At 37.5% G+C, this 19,379-nt stretch overlaps 1 protein-coding gene across 1 annotated transcript in view; it reads left to right on the top strand.

Annotated features, from left to right (window-relative positions):
- The window catches only part of kl-2 (dynein heavy chain 2, axonemal kl-2), a 638,176-nt gene that overhangs the window by 199,779 nt on the left and 419,018 nt on the right, over positions 1–19,379 (top strand). The window contains exons 23-26 of the mRNA XM_068229141.1: positions 2,312–2,435; positions 3,927–4,072; positions 9,634–9,745; positions 15,265–15,403. Of these exons, the coding sequence (XP_068085242.1) occupies positions 2,312–2,435; positions 3,927–4,072; positions 9,634–9,745; positions 15,265–15,403 (521 nt within the window). The remainder of the gene's footprint in view (positions 1–2,311; positions 2,436–3,926; positions 4,073–9,633; positions 9,746–15,264; positions 15,404–19,379) is intronic.

The raw sequence follows: 19,379 nt of genomic DNA, 5'->3' as shown, positions 1-19,379 counted from the left end.
TAATGTTCGTGGCCATCAGACGGGCTCTAGTTAGAATGTGCTTCCTCAGAAAAAAGGGCATCTACATTCCCTGAGGGAGCATTCTTAACAGTTCTTCAGTATTACTCTGGGAAGTGTAGGATAATGAAGAAAGCCAGCTACACATAGGAAAATGAAGTGCCGGTGGTAAGAGGCTTTCACAAATAGTGGAAGACAAGAGACATTAGTTGAATACAGAAGGAGGAAAGCAGTCTAATATGTTACTACTGTATCATTATCAGGTACTAAAGACTTCACCTTGTCATTGCAAATAAATAGTCATATTTATAATAATAATAATAATAATAATAATAATAATAATAATAATAATAATAATAATAATAATAATAATAATAATGATGATGATGATGATGATGATGATGATGATCTCAAGCCATAGACGCCCAAGAGTGTTTTGGTTTACTTGGTCTGCCATCTAGTGGGGCCTAGAGTAAAACGGAACATCGAAATTGATGAGCAGACAGCCAGATGGCGTCAAATTGAAATGTCTGCACACAGTAGCTAAGGTCATATGATTATTATTATTATTATTATTATTAATGATGATGATGATGATGATGATGATGATGATGATGATGATGATGATAATTTGACAGTACTCATTCAATAGTAATTTGGAAGTCCTCTTGCGTCCCCATAAATCTTCTATTATCTGTACACTTTTTAGCGATAGATTTACACCCTAGTGCTGAATCGGTCGATTTTGGTTATCTTCGAGATTCGTATTGGCAACCTTTGAAACACAAACTAAGAATCGCTTATCATCGCTGTGCGACATTTGCCGAACACTTTAAGTACTCGTACTGTTGTTGTTTGCACAGCAAAGCCAAACTATATATATAGTTATATAGATAGTTATATAGTTATATAGATACCTCTGCACTTGTTTTCTTGCTAGACTAGAGTGGTCCATTGTAGGCCATAAAATGTAATATAAACAAATTTATTAGTAGTAGTTGTAGTAGTAGTAGTAGTAGTAGTAGTAGTAGTAGTAGTAGTAGTAGTAGTAGTAGTGGTAGTAGTAGTAGTAGTAGTATTATCATCATCATCATCATCATGTAGTTGCGGTTAAGGATATATAGTTATATAGTATTATATATTGTGTGTGTGACACAGTTATTGGCGTAAGATAAAGGTTTAGAAAATTCATATTGATCGATCAATCATATTATCGATTCAATTCAGATTTCATTTTCATTCAGTTGGCAGTACTACCGGAACCAGCAGTGCTCCCTTCTTACTCCTCAACCGAGTAAAAAAATCTATCACTAAAAAGTGTGCGTACTATATATAGCATTGCTCTTTTTAACTCTCCATATCTTGTGAACCGCATCATGCTCTTCTCCTTGTACATATATTTTGTTCTCAGCCATCCTATTCTTCTCTTCCCAACAATTTTCCTCTCCATGATATTCAGAAAAGAATTATTATGCCATGTCATGTGGTCAGTGAATTTTATTTTTCTTCCATGCATTACACTAAAAAGTGTACAATTCTTTATTGATCTCCCAGATACCTCTGCATTTGTTTACTTGCTAGACTAGAGTGGCCCATTGTAGGCCATAAAATGTAATATAAATAAAATTATTTATTATTATTATTATTATTATTATTATTATTATTATTATTATTATTATCATCATCATCATCATCATCATCATCATCATCATCATGTAGTTGCAGTTAAGGATTTAAATGTGACAACAGTATTTGTTAATCCGTTTTTACTTTTTTTAAATTTTTATACAATCACCTGAAAAACAAAACGCTATCCAACTCCTGATTATTATTATTATTATTATTATTATTATTATTATTATTAGTATTAGTATTATCATCATCATCATCATCATGTAGTTGCAGTTAAGGATTTAAATATGACTACAGTATTTGTTAATCCGTTTTTACTTTTGTTTAAAATTTTTGTACAATCACCTGAAAAACAAAAATGTACACTATCCAACTCCTGTCTAGTTCGCTGTAGACTGCTAACCAAAGTTCATAATAATTTCTGAGTTATAGGTTAATGATTTATATATTATTTTATTCTACAGGTTATGTCAATTCTAGTGGAGGTTGATAAGCTAGTGACTTCAGCTTGCAACACAAAGTACTGTATTTACAAATAGGCTTACATCAAACTTTCCAAATGACCGGGAATTTCTGAGGGGTCAGGACCCCCTGGATGCCCCTATAAATACGTCCTTACTACCTACCTACCTACCTAGCAGGACTTGAAAAATATTTATTTAATGTTATTTCTTATTTTCAGGCCATTTGATGAGCAATCACCAGAGTTTACTCTAGATGTTATCAAAAAGATGGGTTTCCGATCTTATGCAGATCAAATTGCTGAGATTTCCAATGCAGCCACTATGGAACATAAAATAGAAATAGTGAGTAAATGCCTTCATAGTCTTTTTAGGTGTGATCTATCATTATACAAGTGTAGTACAAACTCAAATATCTGAACGCCAAATATCTCGATCGATTTTCATAACAGCATAATGACCTTTACAATCCCTTTCTCTCCACCACCCCTGCTATTGGCAAAGCCTTTACCTATTTTGAAATGACCTTAAAGTGGATGGAGCAACAAACTGAATGCAATCCTGCATAGTTTCTTGCTATCAAGCACCTAAGATTCCTGACTGCACACGAAAGAGTATCAGCCTCAAAGCAACTAACTTTGTTGAGTATGTTTATATATTTAAAGTGTGTGTACATTAATTCATGTATTCTCTGAAGTACAATATGTGGAGTTCCTTTTATAATGTTTCATTGTATGTTATATTTAGAAATACTTCTGTATACAGATATCAGAAACTTTTTGAGGGGTATTACATTTTTTAATTTTAATTCTGGTCGCTCTCCTCCAGTACTTCCTGCCTTTGACCCTAGCAGAATCATCATTGGAATTTTCCAAGTCTTTCATAATTCTTTTTCATCTCATTTTTGGCTGTCCCAGTGCTGCTTCACCCTCTAATGCTATCCCCTCAACTTGGTATGCTACATAGTCTTCTGGTCTTCTTTCAATATGACCAAACCATCTGAGTCAGTTTTCTTTTAATTTTTCTGGGTTTGGTTACTCTCAGAGATTGGCAAATAACATCATTGCAGATTTTGTCTAGCCTGGTGACACCACAGGCTCATAGTAGCATCCTCATTTTAGCAACGTTAAGTTTCTTTTTATCCTTCTTCTATATCACCCAACATTCAGACTCATATAGCATGCCTGGCCAACCATTGATTTATATATCTTGCCTTTTAGATGGAATGGCACATTTATATCACAGAGAACTCCTGTAATTGCCTGACACTATGCCCAGCCATTACATATCCTACTGTCCGGCTCCATGGCTAAATGGTTAGCATGCTGGTCTTTGGTCACAGGGGTCCTGGGTTCGATTCCTGGCAGGGTCGGAAATTTTAACCAAAATTGGTTAATTCTGCTGGTACGGGGGCTGGGTGTATGTCATCTTCATCATCATTTCATCTTCATCACGATGCACAGGTTGCCTACGGGCGCCACAACAAAAGACCTGCATCTGGCAGCCAAACTTATCCTCAGGCACTCCTGGCACTAAAAACCATATGGCACTTTTCACTTATCCTATTGGCAACATCTTTATCAATATCTGCATTGTAGTGTAAATTTGTGTCCTCATCCCAAAGTGGTGCAGCTCTTCTCAGGTACACCTACCATTCTAACATTTCTTGCAGTATCAGGAATTAAACTTTGGCTACTGAGGACAAGAGATATCAGTGCTAAACATTACACTTTGGAGGCGGACAATGTCTACATTGTACTGAATTGCTGATCCAAGATAGCAGAAAGTGCTTGTTGTTATCACCTATACATTACTAATTTGGTATCTCTCTTCAAGGGACTAAAAGCAATTGCTGAGGAATGGAAAGACATGGAGTTGGAATTTACTCCCCACAAAGATCTGTTTCGTCTCAAACCTGTGGATGACATATTCCAGCACTTGGAGGACAACCTAGTTGCCCTGTCAGCCATGAGATGTACAAAGTAAGTAGATATGGTAATTAATGTTCATATAATTTCATATAAAATATAATTCACTAAATTTTGTTATTAAATATGTCTCTTTCCATGTGATCTTAACCCTTACCACTCAAATTTGTTTAGATTGTCGCACACCCCTACTAGTATTTATGTTTCTGGAAATATATGTTAATAATAATATTATTTGCTTTACATCACACTAACTACTTCTATGGTTTTCGTAGACGCCGAGAGGCTGGAATTTTGTCCCATATGAGTTCTTTTATGTGCCACTAAATCTACCGACACTAGGCTGACATATTTGAGCCCCTTCAAATACCACCGGACTGAGCCAGGATCGAACTTGCCAAGTTGGTGTCAGAAGGCCAGCGCCTCAACCGTCTGAGCCACTTAGCTATACTGCTATCTGTTCTTAAGGCTAAAACAATTCATTTGCAAAACTCAAGCTGGAAAAAAATTCCCTGTCATGCTTGCGCAAACAACTAATTTGCAGATTGTACAAATGTCCCTGTGTGTATTCACTTGTCTAATTATGCGGGAACTTCATAAAATCAGCGTGGGTAGGCTTTTAGGTTTTTAGGTCAACCAGCAATCATCATCTTCTAATGTTCTGGGGTTTCTTCAACTTCAGATTCACTGAATATTTCTCAAGCACCTCAATACTAACTTCTCAAATCAAGTTACAAAAGACAATCATCTCCACTCGAGTTCATATCATTCACAATCATGGATTGCCTGCCCAAACCACACTAAGAATTATATTCAGAAGCTTATGGGTTCTCTAAAATCTAGGTATTGCCCAAGAATTGATTGTTACTTATATTCTTCTGTTAAAATACATTTGTCTTGGAGTAAACATTATGTTGGAACATTTCTGATGTATGAACACAACAGAAAACAATGATACCAATATTGTTGGTCCGTTATTGGACATGATGTCGAAACATTTCTGAAGTATGAGACAACAGAAGATCGTGATGTTGGAAATATACGAGCTTGAAGGGCTTAAATGGTTAATTCTCTTGGCTCAGAGATTGGATGTTCATGCTGTTTCCAACATCCCTGCATCTTGTACACCACACGTTACACTATTCTTCACTACAATTACACACAGTTTCCAACTCACGGCAGATGACACCCACCTTCATCAATTATTATTATTATTATTATTATTATTATTATTATTATTATTAGTTATATATATCTATAATTCGCTGGGGCCATCAAGGACCATGTTAAGTCTTGTTGCATTTGACACTGAACTTGGCCTTCTTTAGAGCCCAAATTTCCCTCATTCTTAGTGAATGGGCCTGCTTACGCTCCTCTGTCCAAGGGGCACTGTGTCTTCTCTTCGGTTGCTCGTCTCGGTTTAGCTCGTTCGTCAATATTTTCTTGCAGAAGAGATCTCTGTTAAGGGCGTCTTCAGCTGAGATATGTAGCATTTGCAGGTCTTCTTTGGTATTCCTAAACCAGAGAATTGTGGTTTTGGGGTTTGAATCAAAAAAGTGAAAGATTTCTTTAGTTAACGTTCTTCCGTCCATTCTTTTCAGATGACCGTAAAATCGTGCCCGTCTTTTTCTGATTGTGTCGGTCATTTTCTCTATTTTGCTGTAGACTTCCTTGTTGGATCTCTTTTGATGGATTCCATTTCTGTACTTTGATCCCAAGATTCCTCTCACAATTTTGCGTTCTCTTTTCTCCAGTTCTTCAAGGAGTCCTTTGTTGGCATTTGCTTCTTTGTCCAGTCCATTTTTCATGATGATCTCACCCAGGTATTTGAATTTGTCTACTTGGGTGATGTCCCCGTATTTTGTGTGGAGTTTTGGTGGAGCCTCTTTGATGTTAGTCATTACTTCTGTTTTCTCAAACGATATCTGCAAACCAGTTTGTTCAGCAATTTCCTTTAAAATTCCAACTTGAGCTCTAGCGGTTTCTATGTCGTTTGAGAGAACAGCAATATCATCGGCAAATGCTAAGCAGTCTGTTGCGACCCCCTTGGATTTGGTTCCTATTCTCAATGGACTGTAGTTGGTTTCCTGTAATCTCACCCGCCAGGTTCTGATGATCTTTTCAAGAACACAGTTGAAAAGTATCGGGGATGGCCCATCACCTTGTCAGACTCCTGTTTTGATGTCAAAGGAATGCGAGAGACATCCATGGAACTTCACTTTGGATTTTGTATCGGTCAGGTTGGCTCTAATTAATGCCAGCAGTTTCAAATCAACTCCAAATTCATTTAAGATGTTTAGCAGGATTTCCCAGTCAATGGAGTCGTACGCTTTCTTAAAGTCCACAAAGGACACACACATACTGCTTGGACCTTAGTGTACAATATCTGATGATCGTTTTGAGATTTTGGATCTGTTCAGCTGTTGAACGAACTTTTCTGAACCCTCCTTGGTATTCATCTATTTGATGTTCAAGTTGTGCTTCCAAACGCTCCAGGATGGCAAGTGATAGAATTTTGTAAGTCACGGGTAGCAAAGATATCCCTCTGTAGTTGTTGATGCTCTTCATGCTGCCTTTTTTGTGTAATGGATGGATCAAAGCTATTTTCCAATCTTCGGGTAGGGTCTCCTTGTTCCAAATTTCTTCTATTTGCTTTTGCAAGATGTCAAGTGATTCTTCTGGGGCATATTTCCATAGTTCTGCTACTACTGAGTCTTCCCCCGGAGCTTTGTTATTTTTGAGACGGGCAATGTGGCGCTTGATTTCATCTCTGTCGGGTGGTCTGGAATCTGGGTACCTGAGTAAGGGTTTCTTGGTCTCAATGGCGCTTTGCGGTTTAGAGCAATTAAGTAAATTCTTGAAGTAATCTGCCAGAATGCTGTAATTTTCTTCATTTGACGTCGCCAGTGTACCGTCCTTTCGCTCAAAGCATAGAGATGGTGGTTTATAGCCAGTGAGTTTGCGTTTGAAGGCTCTGTAGTACTCTCTACTTTCATTCCTCCTAAAGTTTTGTTCTATCTTTTCAATGAGAGATTTTTCGTATTTACGTTTCTCAGTTCTGAACACCCTAGCTGCTTGGGCACGTTGGGTTTTGTAGGTTTCCCAATCATTTTCTGATTTTGTAGAGTAGTACTGTTTCCATGCATTGAGTCTTTCTTGGAGGACTGATTCGCAGGTACCATTCCACCGGGCATGCTTTTTGCTTCTCTTGATTTCTGCAACATCTTTGGCGGCCTCAACAAGGAGACTTTTGGCGTTGTTAAAGTCAGTCATTTGGTCTAGCCTTCTCCTGGAACTCCTCGACCCTTTGCCGAAGTTTATCATTGTCGAAGCGTGTGATCTGTTTGGTTGTCTTCCTTGTGTTTGCGGGAATTGGTTTGAATTTGGTAAGAGACATATAATGATCTGAGGCCACATTGATGCCTTTTTTTACCTTAACATTCATAATCTCAGGGCTGTTTCTCCTGGAGATTGCAACATGATCAATTTAGAACTCTCCGAGAGCTTGGAGAGGAGAACGCTGAGTCATTTGCTTTCTGGGTAGATGGCGAAAGTGGGTCGACATGACCTGCAGGTTGTGATTTTCGCAAATGGACACCAGTCTTTTGCCGTTGGGATTGGTTCTTTTGTGAGCAGGGTAATTTCCTATAACTTTCTTGTACTTCTGTTCATGTCCTAGTTGGGCATTGAAGTCACCCAAAAGAAGCTTGACATGGTGTTTGGGGATTTTGTTTAATTTTTCATCCAGTAGGTCCCAGAAATTATCAACTTCGTCTGGATCAGACTTGTTCTTATCATTTGTAGGAACATGTGCGTTAACTAGGGCGTAGGTTTTGTTCGCGCATTTAATTGTGAGTATAGACAATCTGTCATTCACAGGTCCGAAATTTGCAACCGATTTAAGGATCTTGGTTCTAACAGCAAATGTGGTTCCAAGCATCACAGCTCCATTGAGGATTCCTCTTTGCGCTTTGCTCTTGAATAATCGCTAGCCTTCGGATTCAAAAATCTCTTCATCTGGGTACCTTGTTTCCTGTAGGGCCATTATGGATATCTGATTTTCGTGAAGAGCTTTGGTGAGGGTTTTCAGCTTGCCAGTTTGTGTAAGAAAATTTATGTTGAAAGTTGCTAGAAAGGTTTTAGATTTTGGCCTGAGTTTTTGACTCTTCGGGGTACACCGAGACGCTCCGACTCGTCTCTTGCATGATGTCGAGTCTCCCCCAGAATCCGAACGAGACTCATGCGCCGTGGTGTTCACGACGAGGGATTTATCCGAAGATTTACCCCCTGGGGTATGTTTCTTGAAATGTTGTGCCATCATGCTTTTTGACTTGACTTTGCTTTGGACGGGTACCAATCCTTTTACAACTAGGCTTGTTAGTCCTAGAGGTTGCCTCAAGATGTTTTCTGGCTTCTGGTCATTTACCAGTCTTCGCTGTAACCCTGGCAAGGGACCTTTTTTTTTTTCACGGTGGTATTTTATTTCCCTACTACCCTCTGACTCTGCTGGCGGCAGAGCCAGCAAGCTTCCCCAATTCCAATGGGACGCGCCCGATGGAGGTAACCGGTAAATCCCCACGCGGGTTATTATTATCATCATCATCATTATCATCATCATCATCATCTTCATCATCATCATCGACACAATCTACCTATCCCTCAGACTTCTTTGCACTCCCATCAGAGTTGCTTAAGTTTCTGACTTCCTTTCTTGCTCTTCACCGAGATGTTTCATGGTTTGCAAGTTGTTTCTCAGGTGTATTGCCCGCTCCTGTAATTTTCTTACTAAGGATTGATCTTTGGTGTATCTCTCCCTCTTCTACATACACTTTTCCTAAGTCTTTGTGCACCTCCCTTTGCCACAGAGGTTGAATGTTCTTCTGATATTTCGAGGTTGGTATCTTGAAGGCCAGCCTCTCGGGGTTCAAACTCTTGATGTGTTAACACAAAGCTAATCTCCATTTCTTCAAAGTAGCTGTTGTTTTCTAAACTCTTTCATAGAGCTTTTGAGTTGTCCTCAAATGGAAAGTGACTCACTTATTTGTAACTTCTTTGGACCCAAAAATTTTTAAGTAATCTTTTTTTTTTTATTGAATAACTAGACCCATCATGCTAGTCAGGCTTTCCACCACTCGGATATACTCTGTTCTGACAACTGTTTAATAATGACTTTAGTGTGGGTGGAATGGAGATGGATTTGTAAGTTCCATGATATATTCTGTATACTGTATGTAGATTCATGTTTTACAGCATTCATTTAGATTTCTAGCATAGGTAATCACTTTGCCTGACCTATTAACTACATAGTTATAAAAGCATGCAATAAACAGGATGTTTGTGGAACAATCCTTTCATCTTGGCTCGAAGAGTGCATGACGTTTTTCCTATACAAATCTGCCTGATTTTGCATTGCTAAAATGGCAGATGGCAAGCAGAGTAATAGCAACCTTAAGGACTATCAGTGTTAGTGAGGTTGCACATCTCCATGAATTATAGGGGACTGGTTGACCACTCGGAATATGAGTTGTTCACTGGTTTGTGGGTACGAGGTATGGTTACTTTGTTAAGACCTATATTCTCTTATGTTATCAATCTTATCTTTTATTTGTTTTTAGGTTTGTGGAACCATTCATTGTGGAGGCAGACTACTGGGAGAAGACCTTGACAACTATCATGAAAGTCTTGGAGATGATGCTTGTTGTCCAGCGTCAGTTCCTCTACCTTGAGGTGATGGTTCATTCTGTTATTCATTAGGGCTTATCTAAACATCTTTCTTGACAAACATCTTTAGGATGTAAAGTTTGGGAATTAATATGGTTAGGAGCAGATCATAGATTATTAATGATAATTGTATGGTCTTATGCAATATAGAGGGCAACGCATCTGCCTGTCACCTGGCAGCACCAGGTTCGATTCCCAGCCGGGTGAGGGATTTTTAATTGTAAATGATTAATATCCCTGGCCTGGGGACTGGGGTTTGTGTCGTCCTTAACGTTCCTTTCCTCACAATCAACACTTTACACTTCTGCAATTTCCAAATTCACGCAGGTTCATAACATATGTTGCAAGTAGGGGCAAAAACAAATAGCATTAAAAAATATATACGGTATATATATAGCATGGCCATAAAAGACACCTCAGAATTCATACTTGATGATTGTGACAAAATCCGAAGATGAACTGAAGGAATATCAAAGTCATACAAGATCATTAACTACCACTTCTTCTTCTTCTTCTTCTTCTTCTTCTTCTTCTTCTTGATGTGATGCAAGTGTTAATAGACTGATATAACTTGAAAACAGTATTCTTTAACCCATGAATAAATAATACCAATTTCAAGCTCGAATTATTATTATTATTATTATTATTATTATTATTATTATTATTATTATTATTATTATTATTATTATTATTGTTATTATTATTATTATTATTATTATTATTGTTATTATTATTTGTGAGGTATGGCTATGAAGTGTTTACATCCACTTATTAGTATTATTATTTACGTAGTATTATTTGTGAGGTTATGTTGTGAAACATGTGGTGTGTATATATATATATATTAATATGAGTTTATTTAATGTAAGAACCTGTAATTAATAGTATGTAATTTATTATTACCTATGTATATGATGTATAATCCCTTACAATATTGTGCAACACACTGTAACATCCAGAATAACGTATCTTTGGCACTAGATGGTTGTAGAAAGTTCTTTACCTCATAACTAGGCTATGAGGCACTAGAATTTACAAGAAAATGTGTTGTGTGATATCTTTCAAGAAGCCTGGCCAGGCAACATAAAAAGAGACAGTCTCGATGGTGGAGTTGAGTTATTGTTTAACAGGAGTTGTTTTAATGAGACTTGTGTAGAAGTCGTGCTAGCAAGTGTTTGAAGTATGTAAATTGGTTTTGTTGAGTTGGTAGTTGACATGTCTCCGGTGCAGTCTTCTTCTTATGCTTCACGATAGGCACTTGTTCCAAATGGTAGTTGAAATGTCATATGGCTTTTAGTGCCGGGATATCCCAGGACGGGTTCGGCTCGCCAGGTGTAGGTCTTTCTATTTGTGAAACGTGAAACCCAATGAAGCACAATACTTCTACGACAGCATTATAACAACCGGTACCAATGTTCCTGTTGACAATGATGACGAAAGTGATGAAAATTTTTGGTAAGTCACCTAACCAAACGTAGTCTAAACTATTATGACTTAATCTAACCTCTAGAACAACAATTTGTAGCCTTGTGTTATACATAATATTCTTTTCAACATCCATGTTCTGAGTACTCAGCAAAGTGTATTTTACACTTATGATGAGACCCGAGGGAAGAAAGGAGCAGATGAAGTAACATACATGCTCAACCACTTTATTACAAATATTTTGAAACCTGAGTGAGGGATTTGGCAATTTTCTGTGACTCCTGTGCAGGCTAAAATAAAATCTTCACTGTGTTTAGGTATGCCTACTATGCAGTGCATGTTTTGAAATGCTTAGATTCAATAAGAAGGATTTTTCCTATCCGCGGACACTCCTACATGGAGTGTGACCATAATATGGGATTAATAAACCAATAGTCCTATGTTGAAGTGCCTGATGATTGTGATAGTGTTATTGTAAGTGCTAGAGCCAAACCAAGCCCTTTTGAGGTTATAAAATCAATGAAAACATTTTTAAAAGATTTACAAATTTTTTTAAGAAGCTTGACTTTGAAAATAAGTGCCCTTCCAAATCCAGACCTGTTAGGGAAATGCGTGTAAACAAGGATGAGCCTCAATTCATCTCAGTTAGAGAGTCGTACAACGTGGCATTTTCAAAAATTAATTTCATTGAAGCAAAACATGATTCAAACAAAAAACCTAAAGGAAGGAAACCATCCAAACCTTCCTGCAAACCCATTGAAATGACACCAGCCCTTGATATTCGACGTGAAGATCTGTTTAGAAGCCACTTACCTGTATCCTATGCCAAGTTTGAGGATTTGCAGCAGCTTAAGAATTTATTTATACTTCTATGACAGCATGATAACAACCGATACCAATGTTCCTGTTGACAATGATGTAGAAAGTGATGAAGATTTTTAGTAACTCAACCTAACCAAACATAGTCTAAACTATTATGACTTAATCTAACCTCTAGAACAACAATTTGTATCCTTGTGTTATACGTAATATTCTCGTGCAGTAGTAATCAAATGTTTTTAGTTTTACATTAAACTATTAACTTTTGGCTAGGCTGCAGAGCTAAAATTAGGCTAATGCTTATTTTTTTTGTTTCCAGCAGAAGTGCAATGCGAAACATAGAAGCATGCCAAACTTACGGCGAGGCCAACCAAAAATCTCAACTTGATGAAAACTTAGCTATGACATCTGATTGATTGATTGATTGATTGATTTATTTATTTATTTATTTATTTATTTATTTATTTATTTATTTATTTATTTATTTATTTATTTATTTATTTATTTATTTATTTATTTATTTATTTATTTATTTATTTATTTATTTATATCTTTCTTTCTTTCTTGGCGACACTAACTGCAGACAGGATAATAGGGCCTATAGTTTTGAAACCACAATCACTGGGCTGAGATATAGGAATGACATCCTGGAACCATTTTTTAAGAGATATAGGAATGACATTCTGGAACCATTTTTTAAGAGATATAGGAATGACATTCTCATACCACTTCTTAACAATTGATGGACAATGAATACCAGTCTGGATATTTCCAGCAAGACTCGGCAACCACGCATACGGCTAATTAGTCATTAAGTTTAATTGAAGAAATTTTTGACAACAGAGTAATTAGTAAACCATTGTGGCCCGCAAGATCCCCAGATCTTACGGTTTGCGATTTTTATTTATGGGAAAAATTGAAAAATAAGGTTTATGCAGTGAAACCTCACACTGTAGATGAACTCAAACAAAACATCACAAAAGAAATTGACGTTATCTCGGTAGATAAACTAATGCGTATGAATGAAAATTTCCTTAGATGAAGCCAGAAATGTGTAGATGCAGGTGGAGAACATTTTCAACATCTCCTGTGTCAAGGTGAGAAGTTATCACTTTGATTATGCATTATTAAGTGTGGTGCTTATTTATGTGTGATTCATACGGGCGCTCTCCCGGCCTCAAGCTCAGTGAATTGCCATGTGCTCGTCTGGCCAGCTCGCCCATCTACCTGCTGCGCTTTGAGTAAAAGTCCCTGTAGCTTAGTTGCTGTGGGAATAATTCTCTGCATTGGATAGAAATTGTTTACAATGTCTTATATGACTCTTCTATCAAAGCCATCAAGGTGAAACTTGTATTTCTCAGATCTAAGTTATGCTGCCTTTTTTTACTTGGAGTAGGCTACTCAGTGGAGACTCATCAGCAGAAAGTCCTTCCTTATGGACGGTTGAGATGGTTTGACTTGATACATCACTGTAATTTGCAGCTTGCCAGTTACTCTCTTTTACCAAGTACATGAATTTTCCCTGTTTAACTTCCCGGTTTACAATGTTCCTTATCACTTCTCTAGCTTCTCTACGAGTCGTCTTTCCCTTCTTGCTAATAACAGACATTACAAAACAGTTACTCACAAAGAAATAAAAAAGGGAAATAAAGAGCAACAACTGTAACAATGGACAAAAAGAAATCAAGAAAGAATTGGGAACAAATGCAGAATAATTCAATGGCAATGAATGCGGAGATGGCTGGATTGCAGCTGATAGCGCCAAGGGCTACATGATGGTAAAAATAAGTTGCCTGTGTGAAATAGCAGGATTGCTATGGCTCCAATTACATCACAGACTTGACTGGAAAAACTCCTTCCCTTGCCTTACCAGGCATATGCACGCTTCTCATCTCCCAACAGTACATCAGTTTCTAGTGTTGCAGGTTGAGCTTAGAAAATGAAGAAAGTGTAATGATGATGTTGCCATTAATGCTTTCACGGCCCGTACTTGTAGACATGATATTGTATAGGCTTCTTTTCTGCGAAACGTTAAGAATTTCACCTTATTTTCTTGACACGGCACAAGCCCAAAAGCCTATACAATATCATGTAATGATGATCTTTAAGATAATTTGTTGTTGTGTTTCAGTAACTTTGTGGATATCTCGTACAATAAGAAACGAGTGAAATGAAAATTGTAGTTGAAAGCAATTTGCAAGCAGTTTTTCCTAGTGTGAATGTTGTATAAAGAATTTATTTTCTGTATTGCTCATAAAATAGTTCAGTTTTATGTCCCTTCTACATACTGCAGATGTATAAAGACCTTTGGCTGCTCCCAGTATCAAATCAGAAATTGTACAAACTTTGTGATGTTGTTTGCAAAGAAGTAAGGCTGTCTAAAAGAAATTTAACTGAGTTTTAAAGCCATTTTAAGCATTTTAATACCTAGAACTGACATCACCTTATGATAAACAATTGCAGGGGTCTTCCAAGCAAAGTGACTATGGCATACACACTTCTTGAGTATTACATTTTAAATTATATTTGGTTTGGTCTTTGTTTTACATTACACTGACAAAAACAGGTCTTATGGCAGTGATGGAACAGGAAAGGGCTAGGACTGGGAAGAAAGCGACAAGTGACCATGGCCTAAATTAACGTACAGCACCAGCATTTTGCTTGTTGTGACTGTTGGAATGTTGTGGTTTTCTCATAAAAATAAAATGTCATGTATCATATCTTGTATATATCTTAAGGAAAACAACATTGAGGTTATGTGTTGGTACCGGTAACTCATATAATTTTAGTCGAGTGGTTTATCATTGTTTGCTTTGTTCTTTGAACATTTGAATTGCTTAGTGTGTGTGAATGTCAGTTGTAGTCAACAGCTCGTAATAAATGGATGTGTGTGATGAAGCTGGTGTTTCAGTGGTATAATTTGATTACCTAAACCGGTGTAACGAGCAGAAATGAAGATATGTCAACAGTGACAAATGAGAAACCACAGGAAACCATCTTCGGGACTGCCGACAATGGTATTTGAATCCTTGACCTCCTCCATATAAGCTCTGTGACCAAAACTGTTTAGCCAGCTTGGTTGGTAGAGTATTACAATGGTAATGTTACTGATTTAAATCCCACTACACTGAGGTGCTAGAAATTTTCTCCTTCAGAAGTTCATTTACATACTTTTTACAAAGATGATTCTCTCCTATGTCTGTACCTAGCCTATAGACCATTGTTTTGTGAAGTAAATCCTAGATAAATATTCTTTTCAATATATTTTATAATTTTTTTAGAATGTCTTCTTGGCAGAAGATATCCGTAAGCAACTCCCAATGGAAACAGATGCTTTTGATAAAGTAACATCTGGCTGGACAGAGATCACATCAATGATGAATGTTGACAGGAATGTTGTCTTGTGCTCCCAATATTCTGGTAAGACATCCTGTTATCTACCCTCTTTCTTTCTTTCTTTCTTTCTTTCTTTCTTTCTTTCTTTCTGCAAAAGAAATTAAATGAAACTATCTTCTGTTATCTTATATATTGGCGAGAGGGGAGAGAATAATATTTTAGCAGCCCCCTCCAAAAATAGTTTGCCATCTTCATCTTCCTTTATGGTGCTGAGAAAAATTCAGCCAATGCTCTTATACATATATCCTTCAAATAGAGTCTTTTCTATTCTCATTAACTCAACTTCTTACAGTTCATATAAATCATCAAATATAAGACATTAGCGTGGAAGATGGGAAACATTCAAATGATAAACATTGTGAAAGGTTAAATCATGTACAGAAAGTTAGAAGCATGAATAGGAACACCACATAATAGGGTAAACACAATGACAAGTCAGTATGGGAGGAGGGAGCAACAGAAAGAGTTAAAGATAAACATGAAAGCACAGAACGATAATAACGACGATCTCCATACCTTTATACCCTGCCATCTTGTTTCCTCTTTTTTCTCCCCCTCATCTCACACTTGCCTGGTTCGTGTTTGTTCTATTGTGGAGTCCCATTCATGTTCCTCTCTTTCTATGAATGATTATATTTGTCACTTGATTGTTCCTTTTATTGAATTTTTGCAGTAGCAGTGATTGAGAATTAGAAGGGGGGGGCACAAAAAATATACAGGCAACAAAAAGTACCCTGGTTTGTGCACATGTAGCAGCGGGGAGGGAGGGGGGTATATATATCAAAATTGTAAGATTTTTTATTTAAGATTTTGATTCAATACTATACAATTAAGATTTCATCAAAGGAACAATATTACACATGCATTATAATTAAATAAACATTTGGCATGATTACACAATTTTAAAAATTCAGTATTTGAATAGACACTAAGAAACTAACAGACATTAAAGAGACTGCCAGACTGACGAATGTGTGTGACAAGTGGATGAATCATACCTCAATGTCCATGACATTGGCAAAAAGAAAAAATATACCTCTGCTACCCTTCCTCACAACACAGGCAAAGTTTCCACTACTTGCAGTGGTGCTATACAAATCTGTTAGCCACGACGAAGACATTTTGTGTGTAGTGATGCTGTTCAGTGGTATCCTTTCAAAGTAACTAGCCATTTGCAGCATATTTCCGAAACAGTCATCACTCAGCAGCTCTTAGTTTGTGAGCGTATTGAGTATGAGTTTGATTGTCAAAATGTCAATTTTATGAACAATACATCAACATTCACTTCTGTTTCAAACTGGGAAAAATGTTTACAGAAATGTACCAAATGTTGAAGACAAAAATACTATAATCGCAGTGGTGTGGAAAAAATTTGCTGGGACCAGAGAAAGTGGTGGCAGATCAGGTCAAGAAAATGTTGCTGATGGTCATTTTTGATATAAACAATGTTGTGTATCGTGAATTCCTACCTGAGAGTCAAACGGTAAACCATTGGTATTATATCAAAGTATTGAGACATTGTAGAGAAAATGTCAGGAGAAAAAGACTAGACTTGTGGAGAAACAACTCTTGGAGTCTGCACCAAGATGATGTGCCAGTTCACTCATCACTGTTGATTAACAAATATTTTTATGAACCTAAAGACAAAATAATGTACTTTTCCTTACACCCTACTCACCTGACGTAGTCCTGGCAGACTTTCTTTTATTCTCCAAAATGAAATTAAAGGATGATGATTTCAGTCAATTGAAAAGATCAGACTAAAATTGCAGGCAGAACTATATGCAATCTTTTGTTTGCCCTTATCCCTTCTTTCTGTTTTTCCTGTTTCTACATGCTGACCTGTTATTGTGTTTATCCTACTATGTGTTCCAATCTTTCTACAGTATCATCGTCAGTGTCTAAAGAAAATGTGTAGTCTATGCAACCATTCTTTCCTATCCTCAGCTCCTCATTTCATAATAAGAACCATACTGGAGACTCTGCACCAAGTCTTGAAGGAATTCTTGCCTCGGTCGTCCTCAGACTTTCTTCCCCGTGATATTTTCTTCCAGCAGATTGGTAAGAAAGGTATTGAGTCACAAGATGTGGCCAGTGAATTTAGCTCCTCTTCTTTGTATCGTTACTTTCTACAGTATATAGTACATAATTTGTCACTTCTTTCTTCCTTTCGAAGACATACTATGATGGGTTAGATGGGTTAGTGTGAATAAAGGGAGCCAAAGAAAAGAGAAACAAGAACACATACATAAAACCACAAAATGATAATGACAGTCTTCACATTATTGCACACTGCTGTCTTGAAATGAAATGTTGTATGGCTTTTAGTGCCGGGATGTCCCAGGACGGGTTCGGCTCGCCAGGTGCAGGTCTTTCTATTTGACACCCGTAGGTGACCTGCGTGTCGTGATGAGGAGGAAATGATGATGAAGACAACACATACACCCAGCCCCCATGCCATTGGAATTAACCAATTAAGGTTAAAATCCCCGACCCGGCCAGGAATCGAACCCGGGACCCTCTGAACCGAAGGCCAGTACGCTGACCGTTCAGCCAGCGAGTCGGACACTGCTGTCTTAATTACAGTAGATGGACTCTCCTCTAACCATTTCCAGTTCTTTGTCTTCTCAGCTCCTGGTAAGCATATTTCTAAGGGTTTCCCGAATAACACTGAGATTTTAGTACAAGCATCATCATTCAAAGAAAGGGAACACTGCAAATGCATCAGTAGATGGTTACATAGATCAGTAAAAAATCTGGTATCACCAGAAAATGTTAAGTGTGCTGTTTGTACGTGCAGAAGCAATGTGACTAAGTTACGGTTTTCAGTTTTACCTTGAATTCATCCAGAATCAATCAGTGGCAGGTGGTGTTTCAGAGCTGACATTTACCATTGAATGAAGGATGTATACAAGAGAGAGTGTGCATCACACCATACAGTGCTCAGATGGTGTTTAAAATTTCATCGTCGATGAGTAAGTATGCTCTAAAATTAAGTCAGACACAGTAGACAGCTTGATGAGAAAATGAAAAAGAGAAAAATAATCAAGGGGATACTGGTTCACAAGTAGTCTTGAGTACAAAATGCCATTGAAGAATGGTTCTGCCATCAACCATGGACACTCACTTAATCTATTGTACCACTGAGCCACATGTTTGAGCAAACAAGGTGACTCTAGTTAGGTAGATATGTCACCCATACTACATCACTTCTTTTTTCTTCCTGTATGTTCACATATTCCAAACAGTAAACCAACAAAAGTCCTCTTTCATTTGGGCAAGCCTTATATATACAGTATGTTGTATGTTCAGTCTTCAGCCTTAAGGTGGTTGGATCCTCAACAGCTCTGCCATCAGCTGTCATAGATGGCCTAGGCATCACTGAAGAGGCATACTAGGGAAATGAGGAGTGAGGTAGTTTCCCGTTGCTTTCCTCACCGAGCCAGAAGTTGCTATTACATATCAGTCTGCCAAGCCCACTGAAATGCATGCATCAACCAACCCTATGAGCAACGTTTTCACACCATTCATTGCAGGGACTAGCTGCACAAGGAATGGCATTACTAAGATCGCTCATACCTCAGGATAAGACAGAGACAGATCAATGAAAGTAACAAAATTGCTCTAGCCCACACCAGAAGACATAGTGCACTGTAAACACTAGGTCCTGCCAGCGAAGGCATATATATATATACAGTACCCAAGTCTTAAGAAGAATAAAAAGACAACATCATAAGGACACCCTGCAGTTAATTGAAGAACAGTTCAGTAAAACTAAATCAAGGGACTACTACAAAACCTTCAGAAAGCAGCTCCAAAAATATGAACCCCCGACCCTACTGATGAAGGATGAAGATGGTAAGCTGGCCCATAACAATAAAGACAATGCAGAAATTCTGGCTAAACATTTCAACAAGCTTTTAAATTGTGAGGAACCTACAGAACTCCTTCATTTGGACACCAACACCCCGATAAAAACATCACCAGAAAACATCAATCC

This window comes from Anabrus simplex, chromosome 9, assembly GCF_040414725.1.
Source record: "Anabrus simplex isolate iqAnaSimp1 chromosome 9, ASM4041472v1, whole genome shotgun sequence".
In the NCBI taxonomy this organism is placed as follows: Eukaryota; Metazoa; Arthropoda; class Insecta; order Orthoptera; family Tettigoniidae; genus Anabrus; species Anabrus simplex.
The sequence above is the reverse complement of the archived record's forward strand: the minus strand, read 5'-3'. Positions and strand labels throughout refer to the sequence as shown.